Source organism: Salmo salar, chromosome ssa03 (assembly GCF_905237065.1).
Source record: "Salmo salar chromosome ssa03, Ssal_v3.1, whole genome shotgun sequence".
In the NCBI taxonomy this organism is placed as follows: Eukaryota; Metazoa; Chordata; class Actinopteri; order Salmoniformes; family Salmonidae; genus Salmo; species Salmo salar.
This window is the reverse complement of record NC_059444.1, coordinates 92,941,517-92,969,016: the sequence shown is the minus strand read 5'-3', so window position 1 is coordinate 92,969,016 and position 27,500 is coordinate 92,941,517. Positions and strand designations below refer to the sequence as shown.

Below are 27,500 nucleotides of genomic sequence, written 5' to 3'. Positions count from 1 at the left end.
CATTTCACATAGGTACTATTTAATAATCCCTCAGTCTTTACAGCACAATCTAATATGTCAAATGTGATCCAATATAAGATTATATTCAACCAACCAAAGAAATGTAACTTGTATTTTATTTGAATCACTTCATCATTGATCCTATATCATCCATACAGTATAAAGACCAGGGGTTGGAACCAACATTATTTTCCCAATCGTTTCGTTCTGAACAGAAAAAACAAAACAAATTGTTCCGTTCCACTGTTCCGACCAGCAAAATAAAGTTCTGAACCGGTTCAAACCAAACAAAAGTACCGGTTTATAGCGTTCCTTTCTGTTCCTTTTTTAATCTTTAAAATCATTTAATTTTTTTAAACATTTAGCCAATTAAATGACTTCACCAATCAGTGTGGATGTGGCAGGTAGCCTAAACATGCACACACACTGGTAAAGATTTTCAGCTTGCAGGCAGATACTGGAATATGTTTCTGAGTGACAGAGTGAGGGCTTTGCCTAGGCACTTTGTTGCGTTTTTTGTGAGAGTAGAAACAACGCCTGGAATGTAAAAGAACGTTATTAACCGGTTCCCATGCTTTTAAAATAATGGTTCTGTTCCGGAACAGTATGGATCACTTTCGTTCCAGGTTCCGTTTCTGCTACTTGAAAAAATATGTTTTTCAGTTCTGTTCCCTGAACCGGTTCCAACCCGTAATGAGGACACAGCTCCGTTCTCCTGGTTCTAGATAACACGGTAACCTTGGTAACCATGTCTCCCTACCAGTCGGGGGGAGGGTTTCTAAAAAAGATTTGTTGCGAACGTGGCACCTCAGTCCTCTTGATGACCCAGACTCACACCACTCATAGAACAACCAGCAAAGTGTTGATTTGACGAATTTGGTTCATTAACGCACATAAGATACCAGCGGAGGCTGGTGGGAGGAGCTATAGGAGGACAGGCTTATTGTGATGGCTGACATGGAATTAATGGAATGGTATCAATACAAAGATATGGAAACCACCTGTTGGACTCCATTCCATTGATTCCATTCCAGCCATTACAATGAGCCTGTCCTCCTATAGCTCCTCCCACCAGCCTCCTCTGGAGAATACAGACAGTCAAACGTAGGTATTTCAATGGTCACTGTGGAGGCTGGGTTGTCAGGAGAAATAACATGCCACGTTAGCTACGAGGCTTTCAGGGCAACTCACCACCAGACGAATACACACACAGACAGGAGGCCCAGGGCCAGCTTGACTGCAGCCCAATGGGCAAAAGTGCTAGACTGATAGATGGGTAAAAGTACCAGTCTGATAGATGGGCAAAAGTACCCATTATCAACCCTTCTCCTGTACCCTCATATTCCCAGTCATGGACTTTTAAACATCGGGCTGATATAAACATTGGCTTGAGGGAGTTTGAGTTTCCACCACTGTTAAATCAATGCGAGAAGGAACGCAAGAGAAGTGCACACTTCGGGAGAAGGATGGAGAATCGGGACAGAGCCAGCCAGACAGACAAACAAACAAGACAAATGGGAGAGTAAATTTAGGAGCGGCCGGGCGGCGGGCGGGCGTTCAGGCTCTGAGCCTGAGGAGTTCAGTCTGAGTTAGTTTCTCCCGCCTCACACCGTCCAGTTGGTAGCTAGTACAGCAACGTTGTCAAAAGGCAATATTTCAGTTTCCAAGGTACTGGTTCCTTTGTTGTTTTACTGCTGTAGAAAACAGAAAGATAGTCAGAAGACGGGAGTAACCGCAGCCAGACGGTGGATGGGTGTGGTCAGTCGGCTGGAGGCAGGGATGGAGAGAGGAGGGGCGTTCTACTCCAGCACCACAGTGCCTCCTGCTGTCTCCAGGGCTGTCTTCAGCTTCTCCGCCTCCTCTTTGGACACATTGGCTCTGATCTCCTGGGGGAGGGACTCAACCAACTTCTTAGCCTGGTAGAGGACAGAGGAGATCAGTGATCTACAGTAACATTAACACAAAGCAACCAACTTCTTAGCCTGGTAGAGGATCTACAGTAACATTAACACAAAGCAACCAACTTCTTAGCCTGGTAGAGGACAGAGGAGATCAGTGATCTACAGTAACATTAACACAAAGCAACCAACTTCTTAGCCTGGTAGAGGATCTACAGTAACATTAACACAAAGCAACCAACTTCTTAGCCTGGTAGAGGACAGAGGAGATCAGTGATCTACAGTAACATTAACACAAAGCAACCAACTTCTTAGCCTGGTAGAGGACAGAGGAGATCAGTGATCTACAGTAACATTAACACAAAGCAACCAACTTCTTAGCCTGGTAGAGGATCTACAGTAACATTAACACAAAGCAACCAACTTCTTAGCCTGGTAGAGGACAGAGGAGATCAGTGATCTACAGTAACATTAACACAAAGCAACCAACTACTTAGCCTGGTAGAGGATCTACAGTAACATTAACACAAAGCAACCAACTTCTTAGCCTGGTAGAGGATCTATAGTAACATTAACACAAAGCAACCAACTTCTTAGCCTGGTAGAGGATCTACAGTAACATTAACACAAAGCAACCAACTTCTTAGCCTGGCAGAGGATCTACAGTAACATTAACACAAAGCAACCAACTTCTTAGCCTGGTAGAGGATCTACAGTAACATTAACACAAAGCAACCAACTTCTTAGCCTGGTAGAGGACAGAGGAGATCAGTGATCTACAGTAACATTAACACAAAGCAACCAACTTCTTAGCCTGGTAGAGGATCTACAGTAACATTAACACAAAGCAACCAACTTCTTAGCCTGGTAGAGGACAGAGGAGATCAGTGATCTACAGTAACATTAACACAAAGCAACCAACTTCTTAGCCTGGTAGAGGACAGAGGAGATCAGTGATCTACAGTAACATTAACACAAAGCAACCAACTTCTTAGCCTGGTAGAGGATCTATAGTAACATTAACACAAAGCAACCAACTTCTTAGCCTGGTAGAGGATCTATAGTAACATTAACACAAAGCAACCAACTTCTTAGCCTGGTAGAGGATCTACAGTAACATTCACACAAAGCAACCAACTTCTTAGCCTGGTAGAGGATCTATAGTAACATTAACACAAAGCAACCAACTTCTTAGCCTGGCAGAGGATCTATAGTAACATTAACACAAAGCAACCAACTTCTTAGCCTGGCAGAGGATCTATAGTAACATTAACACAAAGCAACCTCCTAGACGGACATGACCGTATGTCTTTCAGAGTAAGAAACAGAAGGAGGATTATACAGAGAAGTCAACCAACTTCTTAACCTACTACATACATAAAGAGAGCAGTACCATAGAGTGAAAGGCCTCCAACCCAAAGCTATCCTATGTCTCAGTGATTTGACTGTGTGTTCTTTAAGCGTGGACACCGGAGGATGTGTGGTCACAGATGGAATGGACAAATGATTACAAAGACAGGAAAGAAGTAAAGAATCATGGTCTGGCTGTGACATCACACAGAGAAAAACAGAAAGAGCATCTGACCTGCACCAGGTTCAAGCCTTGGATGCAGTTCTTCACTTCTTTAATGAGTTTCACTTTCTCTGCTGCCTTCAGTTCTGTCAGTTTTACTGTGAAGTGTGTCTTCTCTTTCTTGACTGGTGCCATGTCCTCTTCCACTGCCTATAGGAGCAGAATGAATACAATGCAAGGTCAGAACATGCTCTATGTATGCCCCGAGGACACTACATGGCATGTTTGTGTGTACAGTCAAGGAGAACGATTGCATTGCAGTAAAGAAGCTTACATTGGGCATTGAAACTAAATGAGGTTAAAGCATTTATAGATAGAAGGCCAATGAGCTCTGCAGAGGTACCTCCTAGATCAAGTCATGTAGGGTGGGGTAAGGGGTCACCACGGGGCATCGTGTAAGGGGTCACCACGGGGCATCGTGTAAGGGGTCACCACGGGGCATCGTGTAAGGGGTCACCACGGGGCATCGTGTAAGGGGTCACCACGGGCATCGTGAAGGGGTCACCACGGGGCATCGTGTAAGGGGTCACCACGGGGCATCGTGTAAGGGGTCACCACGGGGCATCGTGTAAGGGGTCACCACGGGGCATCGTGTAAGGGGTCACCACGGGGCATCGTGTAAGGGTCACCACGGGGCATCGTGTAAGGGGTCACCACGGGGCATCGTGTAAGGGGTAACCACGGGGGGTCACCACAGGGCATCATGTAAGGGGTAACCACAGGGCATCATGTAAGGGGTAACCACAGGGCATCATGTAAGGGGTAACCACAGGGCATCATGTAAGGGGTAACCACAGGGCATCATGTAAGGGGTAACCACAGGGCATCATGTAAGGGGTAACCACGGGGGGGTCACCACAGGGCATCATGTAAGGGGTAACCACAGGGCATCATGTAAGGGGTAACCACGGGGGGGTCACCACAGGGCATCATGTAAGGGGTAACCACAGGGCATCATGTAAGGGGTAACCACGGGGGGGTAACCACGGGGCATCATGTAAGGGGTAACCACGGGGGGGTAACCACGGGGCATCATGTAAGGGCAGGCTAACCAATACAGGTAAAGAAGCTTGATAAAGGTATTGAATAAAACACACTGAAACAATCCCTGTCTTACCAGAGCTGCAGGTGCTGCTGCTGCAGTCATGGCTCCCATTGGCATCATCCCAACATCCTGGATATTCAGGGTTTTCTGGGACAAAAATGAAACATACTTTATTGAGAAGTCATTGAGCAAGTCAAATGTTATTCATCACATGCTTCATTAACAACAGGTGTCGACCAACAGTGAAATGCTTACTTAGACCTTCCCAACAATACAGAGAGAAAGAAAACAGAGAAATAATAGAAAAGTAAAATAAGTAATAATAAATACACAATGAGTAATGATAACATGGCTTTATACACGGGTTACCAGTACATATAACTAGGAACAAAGTAACAGATAATAAACAGTAGCAGCAGTGTTGGGGCGGCAGGTAGTCTAGTGGTTAGAGTGTAGGGGCGGCAGGTAGTCTAGTGGTTAGAGTGTAGGGGCGGCAGGTAGCCTAGTGGTTAGAGTGTAGGGGCGGCAGGTAGCCTAGTGGTTAGAGTGTAGGGGCGGCAGGTAGCCTAGTGGTTAGAGTGTAGGGGCGGCAGGTAGTCTAGTGGTTAGAGTGTAGGGGCGGCAGGTAGTCTAGTGGTTAGAGTGTAGGGGCGGCAGGTAGTCTAGTGGTTAGAGTGTAGGGGTGGCAGGTAGTCTAGTGGTTAGAGTGTAGGGGCGGCAGGTAGCCTAGCGGTTAGAGTGTAGGGGTGGCAGGTAGCCTAGTGGTTAGAGTGTAGGGGCGGCAGGTAGTCTAGTGGTTAGAGTGTAGGGGTGGCAGGTAGCCTAGTGGTTAGAGTATAGGGGCGGCAGGTAGTCTAGTGGTTAGAGTGTAGGGGTGGCAGGTAGTCTAGTCGTTAGAGCGTTGGACCTGTAACCGAAAGGTTGCTAGATCGAATCCCCGAGCCAACAAGGTAAAACTCTGTTGTTCTGCCCCTGAACAAGGCAGTTAACCCACTGTTCCTAGGCCATCATTGTAAATAAGAATTTGTTCTTAACCGACTTGCCTAGTTAAATAAAAAATAATAACAAAATGTGATGAGTCAAAAGAGTTGGTGCAAAAAGGGTCAATGCAGATAGGGTAGCTATTTGGGTAACTATTGAACTGACTAACTATTTACCAGTCTTATTAATTGGGGGTAGAAGCTGTTCAGGTTCCTGTTGGTTCCAGACTTGGTGCACCGGTACCACTTGCCGTATGATAGCAGAGAGAACAGTCTGTGACTTGGGTGGCTGGAGTCTGACCATTTTTAGGGCCTTCCTCTGACACCACCTGATATAGAGGTCCTGGATGACAGGGAGCTCGGCCCCAGTGATGTACTGGGCCGTATGCACTACCCTCTGTAGCACCTTGTGATCGGATGCCAAGCAGTTGCCATACCAGGTGGTGATGCAGCCAGTCAAGATGCTCTCAATGGTGCAGCTGTAGAACTTTTTGAGGGTCTGAGGGCCCATGACAAATCTTTTCAGTCTCCTGAGGGGGAAGAGGCGTGGTCATGCCCTCTTCACAACTGTGTTGGTGTGTGTGGACCATGATAGATCTTTAGTGATGCAGACACCGAGGAACTTGAAGCTCTCGACCCGCTCCACTACAGCCCCGTCGATGTGAATGGGGGTGTGCTCAGCTCTCCGTTTCCTGTAGTCCACGATCAGCTACTTTGTCTTGCTGACGCTGAGGGAGATGTTGTTTTCCTGGCAGTGTCTCTGCTGGAGAGCCAGTACTGCATACATCAAAACTTTGTTCATTTGCACAATGTCTTTCATCCACATATTCACCTGTAAATGTCCAAACTCATCAAAAATGACATTTCGTAGCGCCTAGTTGGTCTGCTATTACTTGTGCTAATTTTGTTAGCATTCTGGTAATAGACGCCCAACGGGTGTTTTTGCGGGTGTTTTCGGCGCCTTCCTGTGTACTACGCCGGTATTAATGTAAATCCCAGGGTGAGAGCAACCCTAGTGTGGACTGCAATATAGATTGTATCCTCTGTGGTTCTGTTGTGGCGGTTTGCAAATTGGAGATGTCCAGGGTGTCTGAGATGACGGTGTTGATGTGAACCATGACCAGCCTTTCAAAGCATTTCATGGCTACAGATGGGAGTGCTACAGGGCAATAGTCATTTACACAGGTGACCTTGGCGTTCTTGGGCACAGGGATTATGGTGGTCTGCTTAAAACATATAGGTATTGCATACTAGGTCAGGGAGAGGTTGAACATGTCAGTGAAGACACTTGCCAGCTGGTCAGTGCATGCTCTGAGTACACGTCCTGGTAATCCGTCTGTGAATGTTAACCTGTTGGCGCTAGGGGGCAGTATTTGCACGGCCGGATAAAAAAACGTACCCGATTTAAACTGGTTACTACTCTTGCCCAGAAACGAGAATATGCATATAATTAGTAGATTTGGATAGAAAACACTCTAAAGTTTCTAAAACTGTTTGAATGGTGTCTGTGAGTATAACAGAACTCATATGGCAGGCCAAAACCTGAGAAAATTCCATACAGGAAGTGCCCTGTCTGACAATTTGTTCTCCTTCTGTTGCATCTCTATCGAAAATACAGCATCTCTGCTGTAACATGACATTTTCTAAGGCTTCCATTGGCTCTCAGAAGGCGCCAGAAAGTGTCATGGGGTGTCTGCAGTCTCTGGGCGAAGTACAGCAGCTCTGTTTGTGAGTGGTCAGCCTGGGAACAGTGAGACTGAGAAGCGCATTCATGAGAATTCTAAAAAAAAATATTTCAGCCTTTGAATGAATACAACGTCGCCCGGTTGGAATATTATCGCTATTTTACGAGAAAAATAGCATAAAAATTGATTTTAAACAGCGTTTGACATGCTTTGAAGTACGGTAATGGAATATTTTGAATTATTTTTGTCACGAAATGCGCTCGCGCGTCACCCTTCGGATACTGACCTGAACGCACGAACAAAACGGAGGTATTTGAATATAACTATGGATTATTTCGAACCAAAACAACATTTGTTGTTGAAGTAGAAGTCCTGGGAATGCATTCTGACGAAGAACAGCAAAGTTAATCAAATTTTTCTTATAGTAAATCTGAGTTTGGTGAGGGCCAAACTTGGTGGGTGTCAAATTAGCTAGCCGTGATGGCCGGACTATGTACTCAGAATATTGCAAAATGTGCTTTCGCCGAAAAGCTATTTTAAAATCTGACACCGCGATTGCATAAAGGAGTTCTGTATCTATAATTCTTAAAATAATTGTTATGTATTTTGTGAACGTTAATCATGAGTAATTTAGTAAATTCACCGGAAGTTTGTGGTGGGTATGCTAGTTCTGAACATCACATGCTAATGTAAAAAGCTGGTTTTTGATATAAATATGAACTTGATTGAACAAAACATGCATGTATTGTATAACATAATGTCCTAGGAGTGTCATCTTAAGAAGATCACCAAAGGTTAGTGCTGCATTTAGCTGTGGTTTTGGTTTTTGTGACATATATGCTTGCTTTGAAAATGGCTGTGTGATTATTTTTGGCAGGGTACTCTCCTGACATAATCTAATGTTTTGCTTTCGCTGTAAAGCCTTTTTGAAATCGGACAATGTGGTTAGATTAACGAGAGTCTTGTCTTTAAAATGGTGTAAAATAGTCATATGTTTGAGAAATGGAAGTTATAGCATTTTTGAGGTATTTGTTTTTCGCGCCACACGATTCCACTGGCTGTTGACTAGACAGGTTAACCTGTTTGAAGGTCTTACGCACATTGCCTATGGAGAGCATGATCACACAGTCGTCCGGGACAGCTGGTGCTCTCATGCATGGTTCAGTGTTGCTTACCTCGAAGCTTAGCTCGTCTGGTAGGCTTGCGGCAAGGTTTCCCTTTGTAATCCGTTATCGTTTGCAAGCCCTACCACATCCGTCGAGTGCCAGAGCTGGTGTAGTCAGTGTGTATGCTGCCTGTCATCCATGGCTTCTGGTTGGGATATGTACGTACGGTCACTGTGTGGACAACATCGTCAATGCACTTATTAATGAAACCGGTGACTGATGTGGTAAACTTCTCAATGCCATTGGATGAATCCTGGAACGTATTCCAGTCTGGGCTAGTGAAGCAGTCCTGTAGCTCAGCATCCGCTTCATGGGACCACTTCCGTATTGAGCGCATCATTGGGTACATCCCGTTTGAGTTTTTGATTGTAAGCAGGAATCAGGAGGATAGAGTTATGGTCAGATTTGCCAAATGGAGGGTGAGGGAGAGCCTGTTGGTGGAGTAAAGGTGGCCTGGAGTTTTGTCTCTAGTTTGTCTCCTCAAATTTTCGATGTAATAGTTGGACAAATTAAGTTGTAGCCTATTGTACAGGTAGCAGGTAGCCTAGCAGTTAACAGTGCCGGGCCAGTAACCGAAAGGTCGCTGGTTCGAATCCCCGAGCTGACTACGTGAAAAATCTGCCGACGTGCCCTTGAACAAGGCACTTGACCCTAATTGCTCCTGTAAGTTGCTCTGGATAACAACGTCTGGTAAATGAAAAAATATATATGTAATGTCAGATTTGCCTAATTATACTCAAGTACAGGCCAATGTGCTATATTCCAGGCTATGTACTATGTGTTATATATAGGACATTGTGCTATGGCTATGTACTATGTGTTATATATAGGCCAATCTGCTATAATTTATGGCACTAACTGTGTGGCACTGGATACGAGCGTCTGCTAAATGACTCAAATGTACATGTCGCCTTATGTTAATCTACACAGTCTACATGTTCCAGTTCCATACCTTGAGTAGCTCATTGAGGTCTGACACCTCTAACAAGGTGAGGCTGGTGATGTCGTGTACCAGCTGGGTGATTTTGGGGGGGTACTGTTTGGGGGCTCCATCCAGAGGGGGGGCGGTGATGACATCAGAAAGGCTAGCTGGGCTGGTCCCGAGAGTTCGGAGGGCATATAGTGTTGGTGTCTGGAGCTCCTGCCTGTGGAAACAAATCATACAGTTAATGTATTTTTTTACTTAACCTTTATTTAACTAGGCAGGTCTGTTAAGAACAAATTCTTATTTACAAAGCCGGATGACGCTGGGCCAATTGTGCGTCATCCTATGGGACTCCCAATCACAGCCGGATGTGATGCAGCCTGGATTCGAACCAGATACTGCAGTGAAGCCTCTTGCACTGAGATGCACTGTGACGCCTCTTGGACCACTGCGCCACTCGGGAGCAGAGACTTATGTATCATTCAATTAGAGGTCGACCGATTAATCGGAATGGCCGATTAATTAGAGCCGATTTCAAGGTTTCATAACAATCGGTAATCGGCATTTTTGGGCACCGATTATGGCCGATTACATTTCACTCCACGAAGAGACTTCGTGGCAGGCTGACTACCTGTTACACGAGTGCAGCAAGGAGCCAAGGTATGTTGCTAGCTAGCATTAAACTTACCTCATAAAAAAAACTATCAATCTTAACATAATCACTAGTTAACTACACATGGTTGATGATATCAAAAAGAAAGGAGGACCAAGGCACTCTTCATATAATTGATTAAAATGCCTTTATTAGTATGGCATGTTCAATAGAAACAATGTTTATAAAAATCCGACGCGTTTCGGCTGCATATGGCTGATGATATTACTAGTTTATCTAGCTTATACTGCGTTGCATATAATCGATGCAGTGCCTGTTAATTTATCATCGAATCACAGCCTACTTTGACAAACGGGTGATGATTTAACTAGCGCATTCGTGAAAAAAGCACTGTCGTTGCACCAATGTGTACCTAACCATAAACATCAATGCCTTTCTTAAAATCAATACACAAGTATATATTTTTAAACCTGCATATTTAGTTAATATTGCCTGCTACCATGAATTTCTTTTAACTAGGGGAGTTGTGTCACTTCTCTTGCGTTCTGTGCAAGCAGATAGATAAAATACAGAACGGTTCCGTATTTCACTGAAAGAATAAACGTTTTGTTTTCTAAATTAGTTTCCGGATTTGACCAAATTAATGACCTAAGGCTCGTATTTCTGTGTGTTTATTATATTATAATTAAGTCTATGATTTGATATTTGATAGAGCAGTCCGACTGAGCGATGGTAGGCAGCAGCAGGCTCGTAAGCATTCATTCAAACAGCACTTTCCTGCATTTGCCAGCAGCTCTTCGCTGTGCTTCAAGCATTGCGCTGTTTATGACTTCAAGCCTATCAACTCCCGAGATTAGGCTGGCAATACTATAGTGCCTATAAGAACATCGAATAGTCAAAGGTATATGAAATACAAATGGTATAGAGAGTAATCGTCCTATATTTCCTATAATAACTACAACCTAAAACTTCTTACCTGGGAATATTGAAGACTCATGTTAAAAGGAACCACCAGCTTTCATATGTTCTCATGTTCTGAGCAAGGAACTTAAACTTAGCTTTTTTACATGGCACATATTGCACTTTTACTTTCTTCTCCAACACTTTGTTTTTGCATTATTTAAACCAAATTGAACATGTTTCATTATTTATTTGAGACTAAATTGATTTTATTTATGTATTAAGTTAAAATAAGTGTTCATTCAGTATTGTTGTAATTGTCATTATTACAAATATATATATAAAAATAAGCCGATTAATCGGTATCTGCTTTTTTTGGTCGTCCAATAAATAGGTATCGGCATTGAAAAATCATAATCGGTCGACCTCTACATTCAATCCAGTGTTTCCTCTATAGCGCGGACAACCCGTCCATCTAAGATAGTTTGGTTTCTAATGGTTTAAATTCACAGTTTTGGTGCAAATTAATTTACAACTATGCACTAATTAATTATATTTAGGCTCCTGGATGTTGTATTAGGGGCCTTTTGAGTCCCATCTTGAAAAACCTCTAGGCCTAGGGGAATGACTGATTCAATGTTGTCATAGATCTCTCAAAGATTCTTCAAATCCACCACCAGCTAGTAATCTAGCAGTAGCTAGTTAGCTGCTATTGTTCATCCTAATTTCCCGCCTGGTTCAGTTGGGAAAGGGAATACCTAGTCAGTTGCACAACTGAATGCATTCAACCAAATGTGTCTTTTGCATTTAACCCCAACCCCTCTGAATCACTTGTACAACTGCCACAGTAAGGTTGACAAGATCATTATACAATGGTGAAAACCTATACAAATCAGCAATCAGAACCAGGAGGGAAGCTCTAGCAAGGTACAGGATATGACAACCATTTGTCAAAGTTAAACACAAATGCCATTCAAGAAACACATGACCTTGACTGGCACATCTCATAAGGAAGGAACAGGGTGCATTAGGTTATTTACTGCTAACTGAGCCTACTCGCTCTAGATTACAAATTAGTTATCTGGTTTTGCAACACATCCCCCGTGACATTAATCCATTTGGCTGCAAGATTGTTCCTCCCTAGCTAGCTAACGAGGAATTGGTGGCATTGCGGTTGGCTAGCTAGCCGGCTGATCATAAAATCCGTTCACAAAGCAAATGAATGAGCCCAGGGTTATTATGTTAACAGCTCTATGTGACTCAGACTATTTGGGACACATAAATGGTTAATGCATGGCAAATTAGATAGCAATTATCTGCCCTTGACGCTTTTATCGTTAGCAAACCATCTAGCTCCCGTGTCCCACTTATAGAGTTTACACAAGCAGCTACGATCCCCGGTTATGACACCCGCTTACCGATGCGTCTTTGCGGCGATTCGCAGTGCGGTCCGAATGCAATGTCTTGTGCAGTACATGTTTATTATTTGTGCCCCCGGATCTCCTATAGATACTTCCAATTCACATTCACAGTGTAGCCTGTCAATCCTGGTCCTTCTCCCTCAACAGCACATGGCGTCCTCCACTCTCTGTTACTGACCTACCCACAATGCATTGCGTCACAAACGAGTTGTAGTTCGACTAAATAACTTTATTAACAAAGTAGCTTTTGTCAATGTCTGTGTGTGCGTCTCTCTCTCTCTCTCTCTCTCTCTCTCGGAAGAGGAGTGTTGTTCACTAATGCTTTAAGAATCCTCTTAACCAAGTAATCACATGACCCATCTGCCCTATAGGCTATTACCCATCAGCCACCTCCCAGCCTACACCAATATGTCATGTCCTTAGCCTCTTCAGAGCAGCTCAAGAAAAGGTGAGTGTAAAACAGTACTATTTACACCAGAACAACAGTTGTATAATATATACGAGTCTGTAATTGTTGTAGGTTCTCTCTCCCTTCCTCTCTCGCTCATGTAGCACAGATTGGACTGTGTGGTTGATAGTCTATGCATTATAACCTTTCTCTCTCTCTCCCTTCCTCTCTCTGTCTCGCTCTCTCCCCCCTCCAGACCATGCTAATCTCTCCTCTAGCAGACAGGAACCAGAAGGAGTTGTGTTCAGTGTTGTGTGATGTGTTGGAGGAGCAGTCTCACAGGGAACTGTTTGCCTTAGAGCTGGGCTCTGGCACAGGACAGCATGTGGTCAACTTCGCCATGGCCATGCCCTTCATCACCTGGCAACCGTCAGACATCAAAGAGGAGTCCCGTGACAGGTGGGCCCTGCTAGGACCAAATACAGTATATATTTGGTCCTAGCATATAAGTATGTGAACCCCTTGGCTGATGACTTCTCTAAAAGCTAATTGGAGTCAGGAGTCAGCTAACCTGGAGTCCAATCAATGAGACAAGATTGGAGATGTTGGTTAGAGCTGCCCTGCCCTTTAAAAAACACTCACACAATTTGAGTTTACTATTCACAAGAAGCATTGCCTGATGTGAACCATGCCTCGAACAAAATAGATCTCAGAAGACCCAAGATTAAAAATTGTTGACTTGCATAAAGCTGGAAAGGGTTACAAAAGTATCTTTAAAAGCCTTGATGTTCATCAGACCATGGTAAGACAAATTGTCTATAAATGGAGGACTTTCAGCACTGTTGCTAATCTCCCTAGGAGTGGCCGTCCTGCAAAGTTGACTACTGCAAGAGTACAGAGCAGAATGCTCAATGAGGTTAAGAAGAATCCTAGAGTGTCAGCTAAAGACTTACAGAAATCTCTGGAACATGCTAACATCTCTGTTGACGAGTCTGCAATACGTAAAACACTAAAAAAGAATGAAGGTCATGGGAGGACACCACGGAAGAAGCCAATGCTGGCAAAAAAAACAATGCTGCACATCTGAAGTTCGCAAAAGAGCATCTGGATGTTCCACAGCACTACTTGCAAATATTATGTGGACAGATGGAACTACAGTTGAATTGTTTGGAAGGAACACACAACACTATGAGTGGAGGAAAAAAGGCACAGCACACCAACATCAAAACCTCATCCCAACTGTCAAGTATGGTGAACAGAGCATTATGGTTTGGAGCTGCTTTGCTGCTTCAGGGCCTGGACTGCTTGCTATCATCAACGGAAAAATGAATTCCCAAGTTTATCAAGACATTTTGCAGGAGAATGTAAAGCTATCTGTCCGCCAACTGAAGCTCAACAGAAGTTGCAACAGCACAACGACCCAAAAGACAGAAGTAAATCAACAACAGAATGGCTTGAACAGAAGAAAATACACCTTCTGGAGTGGGGTCCTGACCTCAACCCGATTGAGATGCTGTGGCATGACCTCAAGAGAGCAGTTCACACCAGACATCCCAAGAATATTGCTGGACTGAAACAGTTTTGTGAAGAGGAATGGTCCAAAATTCCTCCTGACCGTTGTGCAGGTCTGATACGCAACTACAGAAAACGTTTGGTTGAGGTTATTGCTGCCAAAGGAGGGTCAACCAGTTATTAAATCCAAGGGTTCACATACTATTTCCACCCTGCACTGTGAACGTTTACACGGTGTGTTCAATAAAGACATGAAAACGTATAACTTTTTGTGTGTTATTAGTTTAAGCAGACTGTGTTTGTCAATTGTTGTGACTTAGATAAAGATCAGATCAAATTTTATGACCAATTTATGCAGAAGTCCAGGTAATTCCAAAGGGTTCACATACTTTTCTTGCCATTGTAGATACTAGAACTATATAAAATCTAGTAGAGGTAGATATTATAACTATATAAAGTCTGATATGTATATATACCATGATATAGAGGTAGATACTAGAACTATATAAAGTCTAATATATATAGATACCATGATATAGAGGTACAGTTGTGGCCAAATGTTTTGAGAATGACACAAATATTAATTTTCACAAAGTCTGCTGCCTCAGTTTGTATGATGGCAATTTGCATATCCTCCAGAATGTTATGAAGAGTGATCAGATGAATTGCAATTAATTGCAAAGTTCCTCTTTGCCATGCAAATTAACTGAATCCCCCAAAAAACATTTCCACTGCATTTCAGCCCTGCCACAAAAGGACCAGCTGACATCATGTCAGTGATTCTCTCGTTAACACAGGTGTGAGTGTTAACGAGGACAAGGCTGGAGATCACTCTGTCATGCTGATTGAGTTCAAATAACAGACTGGAAGCTTCAAAAGGAGGGTGGCGCTTGGAATCATTGTTCTTCCTCTGTCAATCATGGTTACCTGCAAGGAAACACGTGCCGTCACCATTGCTTTGCACAAAAAGGGCTTCACAGGCAAGGATATTGCTGCCAGTAAGATTGCACCTAAATCAACAATTTATCAGATCTCTTCAAGGAGAGCGGTTCAATTGTTGTAAAGAAGGCTTCAGGGCGCCCAAGAAAGTCCAGCAAGCGCCAGGACCGTCTCCTAAAGTTGATTCAGCTGCGGGATCGGGGCACCACCAGTGCAGAGCTTGCTCAGGAATGGCAGCAGGCAGGTGTGAGTGCATCTGCATGCACAGTGAGGCGAAGACTTTTGGAGGATGGCCTGGTGTCAAGAAGGGCAGCGAAGAAGCCACTTCTCTCTGGAAAAACGTCAGGGACAGACTGATATTCTGCAAAAGGTACAGGGATTGGACTGCTGAGGACTGGGGTAAAGTCATTTTCTCTGATGAATCCCCTTTCCGATTGTTTGGGGCATCCGGAAAAAAGCTTGCCCGGAGAAGACAAGGTGAACGCTACCATCAGTCCTGTGACATGCCAACAGTAAAGCATCCTGAGACCATTCATGTGTGGGGTTGCTTCTCAGCCAAGGGAGTGGGCTAACTCACAATTTTGCCTAAGAACACAGCCATGAATAAAGAATGGTACCAACACATCCTCCGAGAGCAACTTCTCCCAACCATCCAGGAACGGTTTGGTGACAAACAATGCCTTTCCCAGCATGATGGAGCGCCTTTCCATAAGGCAAAAGTGATAACTAAGTGGCTCGGGGAACAAAACATCGATATTTTGGGTCCATGGCCAGGAAGCCCCCCAGACCTTAATCCCATTGAGAACTTGTGGTCAATCCTCAAGAGGCGGGTGGACAAACAAAACCCCACAAATTCTGCATTGATTATGCAAGAATGGGCTGCCATCAGTCAGGATGTGGCCCAGAAGTTAATTGACAGCATGCCAGGGCGGATTGCAGAGGTCTTGAAAAAAGAAGGGTCAACACTGCAAATATTGACTCTTTGCATCAACTTCATGTAATTGTCAATAAAAGCCTTTGACACTTATGAAATGCTTGTAATTATACTTCAGTATTCCATAGTAACATATGCCAAAAATATCTAAAGACACTGAAGCAGTAAACTTTGTGAAAATTAATATTTGAGTCATTCTCAAAACTTTTGGCCACGACTGTAGATACTAGAACGATATATACTGCTCAAAAAAATAAAGGGAACACTTAAACAACACAATGTAACTCCAAGTCAATCACACTTCTGTGAAATCAAACTGCCCACTTAGGAAGCAACACTGATTGACAATAAATTTCACATGCTGTTGTGCAAATGGAATAGACAACAGGTGGAAATTATAGGCAATTAGCAAGACACACCCAATAAAGGAGTGGTTCTGCAGGTGGTAACCACAGACCACTTCTCAGTTCCTATGCTTCCTGGCTGATGTTTTGGTCACTTTTGAATGCTGGCGGTGCTTTCACTCTAGTGGTAGCATGAGACAGAGTCTACAACCCACACAAGTGGCTCAGGTAGTGCAGCTCATCCAGGATGGCACATCAATGAGAGCTGTGGCAAGAAGGTTTGCTGTGTCTGTCAGCGTAGTGTCCAGAGCATGGAGGCGCTACCAGGAGACAGGCCAGTACATCAGGAGACGTGGAGGAGGCCGTAGGAGGGCAACAACCCAGCAGCAGGACCGCTACCTCCGCCTTTGTGCAAGGAGGAGCAGGAGGAGCACTGCCAGAGCCCTGCAAAATGACCTCCAGCAGGGCACAAATGTGCATGTGTCTGCTCAAACGGTCAGAAACAGACTCCATGAGGGTGGTATGAGGGCCCGACGTCCACAGGTGGGGGTTGTGCTTACAGCCCAACACCGTGCAGGCCGTTTGGCATTTGCCAGAGAACACCAAGATTGGCAAATTCGCCACTGGCGCCCTGTGCTCTTCACAGATGAAAGCAGGTTCACACTGAGCACATGTGACAGACGTGACAGAGTCTGGAGACGCCGTGGAGAACGTTCTGCTGCCTGCAACATCCTCCAGCATGACCGGTTTGGCGGTGGGTCAGTCATGGTGTGGGGTGGCATTTCTTTGGGGGGCCGCACAGCCCTCCATGTGCCTGCCAGAGGTAGCCTGTTGGCCCTGGGTTCCTCCTAATGCAAGACAATGCTAGACCTCATGTGGCTGGAGTGTGTCAGCAGTTCCTGCAAGAGGAAGGCATTGATGCTATGGACTGGCCCGCCCGTTCCCCATACCTGAATCCAATTGAGCACATCTTGGACATCATGTCTCGCTCCATCCACCAACGCCACGTTGCACCAAAGACTGTCCAGGAGTTGGCGGATGCTTTAGTCCAGGTCTGGGAGGAGATCCCTCAGGAGACCATCCGCCACCTCATCAGGAGCATGCCCAGGCGTTGTAGGGAGGTCATACAGGCACGTGGAGGCCACACACACTACTGAGCCTCATTTTGACTTGTTTTAAGGACATTACATCAAGTTGGATCAGCCTGTAGTGTGGTTTTCCACTTTAATTTTGAGTGTGACTCCAAATCCAGACCTCCATGGGTGGATAAATTGGATTTCCATTGATTATTTTTGTGTGATTTTGTTGTCACCATATTCAACTATGTAAAGGAAAAAAGTATTTAATAAGATTATTTCATTCATTCAGATCTAGGATGTGTTATTTTAGTGTTCCCTTTAGGGAACACTAAAATTATTAAATACTTTTTTCCTTTATATATATATATATATACCATGATATAGAGGTAGATACTAGAACTATATCAAGTATAATATACAGTTGAAGTCAGAAGTTTACATACACTTAGGTTGGAGTCATTAAAACTAATTTTTCAACCACTCCACACATTTCTTGTTAACAAACTATAGTTTTGGCAAGTTGGTTAAGACATCTACTTTGTGCATGACACAAGTAATTTTTCCAACAATTGTTTACAGACAGATAATTTCACTTATAATTCACTGTTTCACAGAAGTTTACATTCACTAAGTTGACTGTGCCTTTAAACAGCTTTGAAAATTCCAGAAAATTATGTCATGGCTTTAGACGCTGCTGATAGGCTAATTGACATCATTTGAGTCATTTGGAGGTGTACCTGTGGATGTATTTCAAGGCCAAGACCTCAGAAAAAAAATTGTAGACCTCCACAAGTCAGGTTCATCCTTGGGAGCAATTTCCAAACGCCTGAAGGTACCACGTTCATCTCTACAAGCAATAGTACGCAAGTATAAACACCATGGGACCACGCAGCCGTCATACCACTCAGGAAGGAGATGCGTTCTGTCTCCTAGAGATGAATGTACTTTGTTGTGAAAAGTGCAAATCAATCCCAGAACAACAGCAAAGGACCATGTGAAGATGCTGGAGGAAACAGGTTCAAAAGTATCTATATCCACAGTATCGCCATAACCTGAAAGGCCGCTCAGCAAGGAAGAAGCCACTGCTACAAAACCTCCATAAAAAAGACAGACTATGGTTTTCAACTGCACATGGGGACAAAGATTGTACTTTTTGGAGAAATGTCCTCTGGTCTGATGAAACTTAAATGGAACTGTTTGACCATAATGACCATTGTTATGTTTGGAGGGAAAAAGGGGAGGCTTGCAAGCCAAAGAACACCATCCCAACCATGAAGCACGGGGGTGGCAGCATCATGTTGTGGGGGTGCTTTGCTGCAGGAGGGACTGGTGCACTTCACAAAATAGATGGCATCATGGGGAGGAAAATTATGTGGATATATTGAAGCACCAACTCAAGATATCAGTCAGGAAGTTAAAGCTTGGACGCAAATGGGTCTTCCAAATGGACAATGACCCCAAGCATAATTCCAAAGTTGTGGCAAAATGGCTTAAGGACAACAAAGTCAAGGTATTGGAGTGGCCATCACAAAGCCCTGACCTCAATCCTATAGACAATTTGTGGGCAGAACTGAAAAAGCGAGTGTGAACAAGGAGGCCTACAAACCTGACTCAGTTACACCAGCTCTGTCAGGAGGAATGGGCCAAAATTCACCCAAATTATTGTGGGAAGCTTGTGGAAGGCTACCTGAAACGTTTGACCCAAGTTAAACAATTTAAAGGCAATGCTACCAAATACTAATTGAGTGTATGTAAACTTCTGACCCACTGGGAATGTGATGAAAGAAATAAAAGCTGAAATAAATCATTCTCTATGCTATTATTCTGACATTTCACATTCTTAAAATGAAGTGGTGATCCTAACTGACCTAAAACAGGGAATTTTTACGAGGATTATGTGTCAGGAATTGTGAAAAACTGAGTTTAAATGTATTTGGCTAAGGTTTATGTAAACTTCCAACTTCAGCTGTATATAGATACATTATATAAAGTTAGATACTAGAACTATATAAAGTCTAATATATATATATATATATATATATATACAGTGAGGGGGGGGAAAGTATTTGATCCCCTGCTGATTCTGTACGTTTGCCCACTGACAAAGAAATGATCAGTCTATAATTTTAATGGTAGGTTTATTTGAACAGTGAGAGACAGAATAACAACAAAAAAATCCAGAAAAACACATGTCAAAAATGTTATAAATTGATTTGCATTTTAATGAGGGAAATACGTTTTTGACCTCCTCTCAATCAGAAAGATTTCTGGCTCCCAGGTGTCTTTTATACAGGTAACGAGCTGAGATTAGGAGCACACTCTTAAAGGGAGTGCTCCTAATCTCAGTTTGTTACCTGTATAAAAGACACCTGTCCACAGAAGCAATCAATCAATCAGATTCCAAACTCTCCACCATGGCCAAGACCAAATAACTCTCCAAGGATGTCAGGGATAAGATTGTAGACCTACACAAGGCTGGAATGGGCTACAAGACCATCGCCAAGCAGCTTGGTGAGAAGGTGACAACAGTTGGTGCGATTATTCGCAAGGTCCCCCTGCTCAAGAAAGCACATATACAGGCCCGTCTGAAGTTTGCCAATGAACAACTGAATGATTCAGAGGACAACTGGGTGAAAGTGTTGTGGTCAGATGAGACCAAAATGGAGCTCTTTGGCATCAACTCAACTCGCCATGTTTGGAGGAGGAGGAATGCTGCCTATGACCCCAAGAACACCATCCCCACCGTCAAACATGGAGGCGGAAACATTATGCTTTGGGGGTGTTTTTCTGCTAAGGGGACAGGACAACTTCACCGCATCAAAGGGACGATGGACGGGGCCATGTACCGTCAAATCTTGGGTGAGAACCTCCTTCCCTCATCCAGGGCATTGAAAATGGGTCGTGGATGGATATTCCAGCATGACAATGACCCAAAACACACGGCCAAGGCAACAAAGGAGTGGCTCAAGAAGAAGCACATTAAGGTCCTGGAGTGGCCTAGCCAGTCTCCAGACCTTAATCCCATAGAAAATCTGTGGAGGGAGCTGAAGGTTTGAGTTGCCAAACGTCAGCCTCGAAACCTTAATGACTTGGAGAAGATCTGCAAAGAGGAGTGGGACAAAATCCCTCCTGAGATGTGTGCAAACCTGGTGGCCAACTACAAGAAACGTCTGACCTCTGTGATTGCCAACAAGGGTTTTGCCACCAAGTACTAAGTCATGTTTTGCAGAGGGGTCAAATACTTATTTCCCTCATTAAAATGCAAATCATTTTATAACATTTTTGACATGCGTTTTTCTGGATTTGTTTGTTGTTATTCTGTCTCTCACTGTTCATATAAACCTACCATTAAAATTATAGACTGATCAGTTCTTTGTCAGTGGGCAAACGTACAAAATCAGCAGGGGATCAAATACTTTTTTCCCTCACTGTATATATATATATGTACCATGATCTATATAGATACCATGATATAGAGGCTCCAGTGGGTGTGATGTTATTTTGCAGTATCAGAGCCTACATAGCGGCAACCAAAGTTAAGACTGTGCTGCAGCCTGTGCACCTGGACGCCAGCGAACCCTGGGAGAAGTGGGCGGGCCTTCCACGCGGGGCCTGTGATGTCATCGTGGCCATTAACCTGCTTCAGTACAGCTCTTTCAAAACTGTCGAGGTAGGCCTTACACGTCAGATCATCCCATGATCATCATTATACGTCTCATCTTTTGCTGTGAAGTTTTATGATTGCATGAGTGAAATGTGTTAGTATAGTCACTTATAGCCAGTGTGAAGTGACAGTCTGTGTTTCTGTTTTTATTCCCAGGGCGTAGTCAAAGGATCAGGCCAGATCCTCAGACAAAATGGTCTCCTGATCACACATGGGGTAGGTATCATGGATGGAGATGGGGGGTGGGGGGGAGATAAAGAGGACATTGATACTGTACATTTGTTTTAAGTGTTTTTTAACGTCAGACACCTCTCTCTCTCGCTCCCCAGCCCTACGCCATCAACGGCACCATCACCCCCAGCTGTCTGGAGGACTTGGACCAGGAACTACGAGAGATGTGAGTTATTACATCATAGAGAGAGCTGGCCAATGTGGAGCTACTACCATATAGCTTCTAGCCATTAGTTCACTCAGGGTGAGGGTTATATCCATGAATCCAAACTATCATACTGTTTTACCATGTCAGTTCTGTTCCCCTACAGGAACCCAGGGTGGGGTCTACCAGACATCGACGTTCTGAGACAGCTGGCGTTTGGGAACGGGATGCGTATGGAGAGGATGGTGAGCCTCTTTAACCAGTCTGCTTGTGTGTATGTATAAACTAATGGATCTTTAAGGGTGGACTATACTGTACACATAGAAGGTATGTCTGCTGCTAGCTCAGTCCTTCTAAAAGGATGTTTAGGATCAAGTCTTCATTTGTTTTCCCAGATAGAGATGGAACAGTATAATAAATGCCTGGTCTTCAGGAAACGTTGACATGAAAACAGGGCTTCTTCTGCATCTGAGCAAACATCCTGATGACCCACATTTTAAACATCTATTTATGTAAATAAAGTACGTTATGCAAAATAAAATGTGTGCCCTTTCATTTTCAGCTCCTAAATGACACTGGATCTAGCCTGGTCCCAGATCTGTTTGTGCTATATAGCCAACTCCATGACAATGCATCTAGCCTGGTCCCAGATCTGTTTGTGCTGTATAGCCAACTCCATGACAATGCATCTAGCCTGGTCCCAGATCTGTTTGTGCTGTATAGTCAACTCCATGACACTGGATCTAGCCTGGTCCCAGATCTGTTTGTGCTGTATAGCCAACTCCATGACAATGCATCTAGCCTGGTCCCAGATCTGTTTGTGCTGTATCGTCAACTCCATGACACTGGATCTAGCCTGGTCCCAGATCTGTTTGTGCACTTGCCAACTGCATGGCATGGCAATGAGTGACAAGGAGTTGGCATGACAACAGACTACTTCAGATTCCAAAGATAATATGACAGAAACACACAAAGCAGGTGGACAAGAGAAGATATTTATTAAATATAATCTTAAAATTACTTTAAAGAAGTCAGACAGGAGATCATTAATGATGAAGTAAAGAAGGTCAAAGATGGCATCAAAGGGGTTACAGAAGAAGTCACTGATTGGGTGTATGTTACATACATGCACAATACATGTTCATACCCTGAAGAACTGACTACCACCACCTCTCCACTCCCGACCCACAGGGTTCTGAAAGACACTCCGAAAGGGTGGACCTCAAAAGTTTTTTCCTGATTCCCTCCCCTAGGTCCTCTCCTCCTCAAAACATCTGACGGAAGCGGGAAAAGAATTGGAGAAGAACCAAGGAAAGGAAACGAGGAACTGAGGAAATAGTTTTGTGATTAAACCGAACTTTACTGAAACTAGCACCAGAAACAAAATGGACGCCCATCTAATGTAGAGTCCCCCTCTACAGATCAGATAACTCCACCTGAGCCCTGTCTACATCTCAGCAACCACAGATACACACCTATAGGGCTCTGGTCAAAACTAGTGCACTATATAGGAAAAAGCGTGCTATTTAGGACACACCCACAGTCAGAGGGTCTCTACTCTCTCATAGGCTGTGTTTACACAGGCAGCCCCATTCTGGGGGTTTTGCCACTAACTGATCTTTTACCACTAATTGATCAGAATGGGGCTGCCTGTGTAAACCGCCATATTGACCTGACTGCACCCCTCTGGATAACTGCTAGTTAATATTTGGCAATGGAACTACATTTGTAATCTTAAGTTATATTCACACTAGTTCCTCCTGGAGTGTGATGCAAGGCATTGTGGTTAATGGAGTTGTTGGGAGAACCCATTATGTCAACAGTTGTGACACAGGACACCTTGAGAGTGATGGTGGTAATCTGTCTCTGGAGCTGTGGATATTGGGAATTGTAGTTCCACAATGTATGTAAGTGTTCTATTGTAGTCCCATACTGCTTCCCCTCAGCCAGTCTGATTGGTGATAACTATCAGAAGTGTAAAAACTTATAAAAAGGTACGTTCTCCAACTCAAAAAGCTATAGTGAAAAACACTACCAAGCCTTACCAACATAAGACGGCCCATCTAAAATGAGCTCTGTGTGTGTGGAAAATTACACTAGAGCGTAAACTCAGGAGGTTAGGAGAGGTGGGTTAGTGCATCCCTCCCTCCCTCTATTCATCCATTACTCCCTCCCTCTATTCATCCATTCCTCCCTCCCTCCTCTGACACTCTCACTAGAACCCTGGAACCTGTTGGTGCTTTCTGTGCTCCGTCCCACATCTTTCTTCACTCATCCCCCATCTCCATTAACTCTCACAGCCCCTGTCAACCAAGCAGACATATGAAACATGTCCAATCACCACAATATGACTCCAGAAGAGTTACTGCTGTAACACATCTGCCATGTCCATGGAAATAAGGACTTTAACATGCAAACTAGCTTATACAAATATGAGAAAGGATGGTTATGGTCTTGTCTTAGATTCCATTGATTCCTATCATATTTGATTTGTTCCTTTATTATACTGCTGACTAGATGAGCTTCAGGTATTCGTTTCAGAAGAGAAAGACTACATACATTATCAGAGAGAGAGGAGAGAACACTAGCAAAATGCATTAAAAGAGAAAGTGTTTCTTCTAAGTTCAGGTAGTCCCTCCCCATCTAGGTTCCTAGTGAATACAACCCTGGGGTATGCATGGTGCATAGTAACCCTACTTAACCCCTTCCTCACTCCTCTCATCCTCCATGTCAGGTGGGGGAGACGATGGCTAGGAGGAGAGGTAACATGTCTGTTACATAACAATAACATTTCACAACATTGCCGTAACAAAACAGAAACATTGTAAGAAACGTGTGTTTGTTGGGGAATCCAGGCCATAAGCCCAGCAGAGAGAGAGGAGAACACAGAGGAGGAGAAGAGAGGTGAGGACAGAAGAGAAGAGAGGTGAGGTCAGAAGAGAAGAGAGGTGAGGAGAGAAGAGAAGAGAGGTGAGGTCAGAAGAGAAGAGAGGTGAGGAGAGAAGAGAAGAGGGGAGAGGTGAGGACAGAAGAGAAGAGGGGAGAGGTGAGGACAGAAGAGAAGAGGGGAGAGGTGAAGACAGAAGAGAAGAGAGGGGGTGTAGTGTGTTGAACCCTGCCAGCAGCAGGTGGTAACGTTAAGCTGAGCTAGCCAGGTGGATGGATCAGTCGAAGGAGATGAGCTGTGCCTCGCTGCCTGGATGGACCTGCGGAGGCTGCTGCTGCTGAACCTGCTGCTGGGGGCCACCAGGGGGAGCCATCTACACAGAGAAAGACAGAAGTAGTGTGAGAGAGATTACCATCAATCCCTCACTGCAACTCCCACTACATAACACATAGAACAAGCAAGCCTCTGACATACGGAATCAGAAGTCCCCTTATAGACAGGCAACACTATGCTGGTAGAGAGAGAGAGGAAGAGAGAGAGAGGAAGAGAGAGGAGGGAGGGAGAGAGGAGAGAGGAGAGAGAGAGAGAGGAGGGAGAGAGAGAGGAGGGAGAGAGAGGAAGGGGAGAGAGAGAGAAGAAGAGAGGAGGGAGAGAGCGGAAGGAGACAGAAACCAAGGACTCCTACCTGTTGGTACATGGGCTGTTGTCCTGGGCCCTGCATGTAGGGTTGTTGTGGGGGCATGTTGGGGTCCTGCCCAGGTAGGGCTGCCATCATATTCTGCATGGTGTAGGGTGGAGGGTAGGCCACGTAGGACATACCGTTAGTGGGGGGAGGCTGGGACATGGGGGGCAGAGACTGGGCCTGGGACACCACGTTCTGCTGAGACCGATGACACAGGAAAATATTAACATTACAGACGTGGCTAACAGATGATTTAAAACCTACATGTAGAATGTATTATGATGTGGTTATAATCTATTATAACACTAGTCATGAGCCGTTTGACTCCCTTTATAAACACCACATTATGATGCTAAATAAGGAGGAGCCACGTTGAGAAACAAAATGAAAGAGTGACATGAAACCTGAAGCACATTTTAAAAGGACTCCAGGTAAGTGGTACCGGAGCACCAAGTCTAGGACCAAAAGGCTCCTTAACAGCTTCTACCCCCAAGCCATGAGACTCCTGAACAGATAATCAAAGGGCTACCCAGACCCCTCTTTTACACTGCTGCTACTCTGTTTATCATCTATGTATAGTCACTTTAACTCTACCTACATGTACATATTACCTCAACTAACCGGTGCCCCCGCACATTGACTCTGTACCGGTACCCCCTGTATATAGCCTCACTATTGTTATTTTACTGCTGCTCTTTAATTATTTGTTACTTTTATTTTCTATTGTTTTACTTAACTCTTAATTATTTTCTTAAAACGGCATTGTTGGTTAAGTTCTTGTAAATAAGCATTTCACTGTAAGGTCTACACCTGTTGTACATTTGATTTGATCTGACGGTGTATTGCTGAGCCTCTCATTGGGACATGACATCAGGCATTACATCATGTAGTTCACATTAAGGAGGAAACCTAGTTACCTAGACGACAAACTCCGTATGAGGAAGTCCACTACCACGTTTCCATTTCAACACCAATAGTATTGTAACAGGCATGACACTCCCCCTCTGTTCTCACCTGGTATCCCTGTGTGGGTGTGGCCTGGTAGTTAGAGTAGGCGGGGCTAGTGGTGGGCGGGGCCTGGCCAGGGGGTGCAGGCTGCCCATTGGTTCCTGCAGGCTGGTACATGTACATGTTGGGGTCTGGAGCAGGGAGGCAAACACAGGAGCATCACGTTACAGAAGGTCAATGTACATAATATATACATTGGCAGTGGAATGGCCCGTACTGAAGAGCTCAGTGACTTTCAACGTGACACCGTCATAGGATGCCACCTTTCCAACAAGTCAGCTTGTCACATTTCTGCCCTGCTAGAGCTGCCCCGGTCAACTGTAAGTGCTGTTATTGTGAAGTGGAAACATCTAAGAGCTCAAGCTCACAGAACGGGACTGCTGAAGCACGTAAAAAAAAAAAATCGCCTGTCCTCGATTGCAAGACTCACTACCGAGTTCCAAACTGCCTCTGGAAGCAACGTCAGCACAAGAACTTCATGAAATGGGTTTCCGTGGCCGAGCAGCCGCACACAAGACTAAGATCACCATGTGCAATGGGTTTGGCGGATGCCAGGAGAATGCTAACTGTTTCAATGGATAGTGCCAACTGTAAAGGTTCATGAAGGAGGAATAATGGTGGCAACAGTTTGGGGAAGGCCCTTTCCTGTTAAGGCATGACAATGCTCCCGAGCACAAAGCCAGGTCCATACAGAAATGGTTTGTCGAGATCGGTGTGGAAGAACTTGACTAGCCTGCACTAACCTCAACCCCATCGAACGCCTTTGGGATGAATTGGAATGCTGACTGAGAGCCCGGCCTAATCGCACAAAATCAGTGCCCGACCTAGCCTGGAACCAAGTCCCCGCAGCCATGTTCCAACATCTAGTGGAAAGCCTTCCCAGAAGAGTGGAAGCTGTTATAGCATCAAAGGGGAGGAACAACCCTGATTCCACTCCTGATTCTGAGACACTCAAGCATTTATCCTGGTCCCAGATCTGTTTGTGCCATCTTGCCACTCCTTGTAATGCATTGCCACATCAAACAAGCAAGAAAGCAGAAACATGTTGGCCCCCAGACTAACTACCATGCTATTCAACAAGACATGTTGGCCCCCAGACTAACTACCATGCTATTCAACAAGACATGTTGGCCCCCAGACTAACTACCATGCTATTCAACAAGACATGCTGGCCCCTAGACTAACTACCACGCTATTCAACAAGACATGCTGGCCCCTAGACTAACTATCATGCTATTCAACAAGACATGCTGGCCCCCAGACTAACTACCATGCTATTCAACAAGACATGCTGGCCCCCAGGCTAACTACGACGCTAATCAACAAGACATGCTGGCCCCTAGACTAACTACCATGCTATGCAACAAGACATGCTGGCCCCCAGGCTAACTACCACGCTATTCAACAAGACATGCTGGCCCCCAGGCTAACTACCATGCTATTCAACAAGACATGCTAGCCCCCAGGCTAACTACCACGCT

General features: G+C 44.4%; 3 protein-coding genes across 12 annotated transcripts in view; 1 reads left to right on the top strand and 2 right to left on the bottom strand.

The window, feature by feature from the left end:
- Positions 1-98: 98 nt before the first annotated feature.
- On the bottom strand, positions 99-12,511 carry mrpl12 (mitochondrial ribosomal protein L12). 2 transcript variants are annotated; one of them, XM_045715814.1, is made up of 5 exons: positions 12,204-12,510; positions 9,300-9,492; positions 4,589-4,663; positions 3,484-3,621; positions 99-1,916 (listed from the first exon to the last, which is right to left on the bottom strand). In XM_045715814.1, the coding sequence occupies exons 1-5, from the start codon at positions 12,260-12,262 to the stop codon at positions 1,800-1,802; spliced, it is 582 nt and encodes a 193-aa protein (XP_045571770.1). In that variant the 5' UTR covers positions 12,263-12,510; the 3' UTR covers positions 99-1,799. The 2 variants fall into 2 exon arrangements, with proteins under 2 accessions (XP_045571770.1, XP_045571771.1); XM_045715815.1 differs by lacking the exon at positions 99-1,916 and adding an exon at positions 3,103-3,144 and having other exon boundaries at positions 12,204-12,511.
- Positions 12,451-21,983, top strand: LOC106592968 (methyltransferase-like 26 B). Of its 3 annotated transcripts, none has more exons than XM_045715811.1 (7): positions 12,451-12,654; positions 12,851-13,053; positions 20,910-21,072; positions 21,223-21,282; positions 21,396-21,463; positions 21,609-21,687; positions 21,838-21,983. In XM_045715811.1, exons 2-7 carry the CDS (start codon positions 12,854-12,856, stop codon positions 21,883-21,885), a joined length of 618 nt encoding a protein of 205 aa, XP_045571767.1. In that variant the 5' UTR covers positions 12,451-12,654; positions 12,851-12,853; the 3' UTR covers positions 21,886-21,983. The 3 variants fall into 3 exon arrangements, with proteins under 3 accessions (XP_045571767.1, XP_045571768.1, XP_045571769.1); XM_045715812.1 differs by having other exon boundaries at positions 12,563-12,654; positions 21,593-21,687; XM_045715813.1 differs by lacking the exon at positions 12,451-12,654 and having other exon boundaries at positions 12,880-13,053; positions 20,888-21,072.
- Positions 21,984-22,423: 440 nt separating this feature from the next.
- The window catches only part of LOC106601945 (hepatocyte growth factor-regulated tyrosine kinase substrate), a 39,708-nt gene continuing 34,631 nt past the window's right edge, over positions 22,424-27,500 (bottom strand). For 5 of the 7 annotated variants that reach the window (XM_045715804.1, XM_045715806.1, XM_045715807.1 and 2 more), the window contains exons 18-20: positions 26,026-26,150; positions 25,015-25,209; positions 22,424-24,702 (exon numbers count right to left, since the gene is read on the bottom strand). In XM_045715804.1, coding sequence (XP_045571760.1) covers positions 24,607-24,702; positions 25,015-25,209; positions 26,026-26,150 — 416 coding nt within the window. In that variant the 3' untranslated portion in view covers positions 22,424-24,606. The remainder of the gene's footprint in view (positions 24,703-25,014; positions 25,210-26,025; positions 26,151-27,500) is intronic. The other 2 variants (XM_045715805.1, XM_045715810.1) reach the window with 1 other exon arrangement.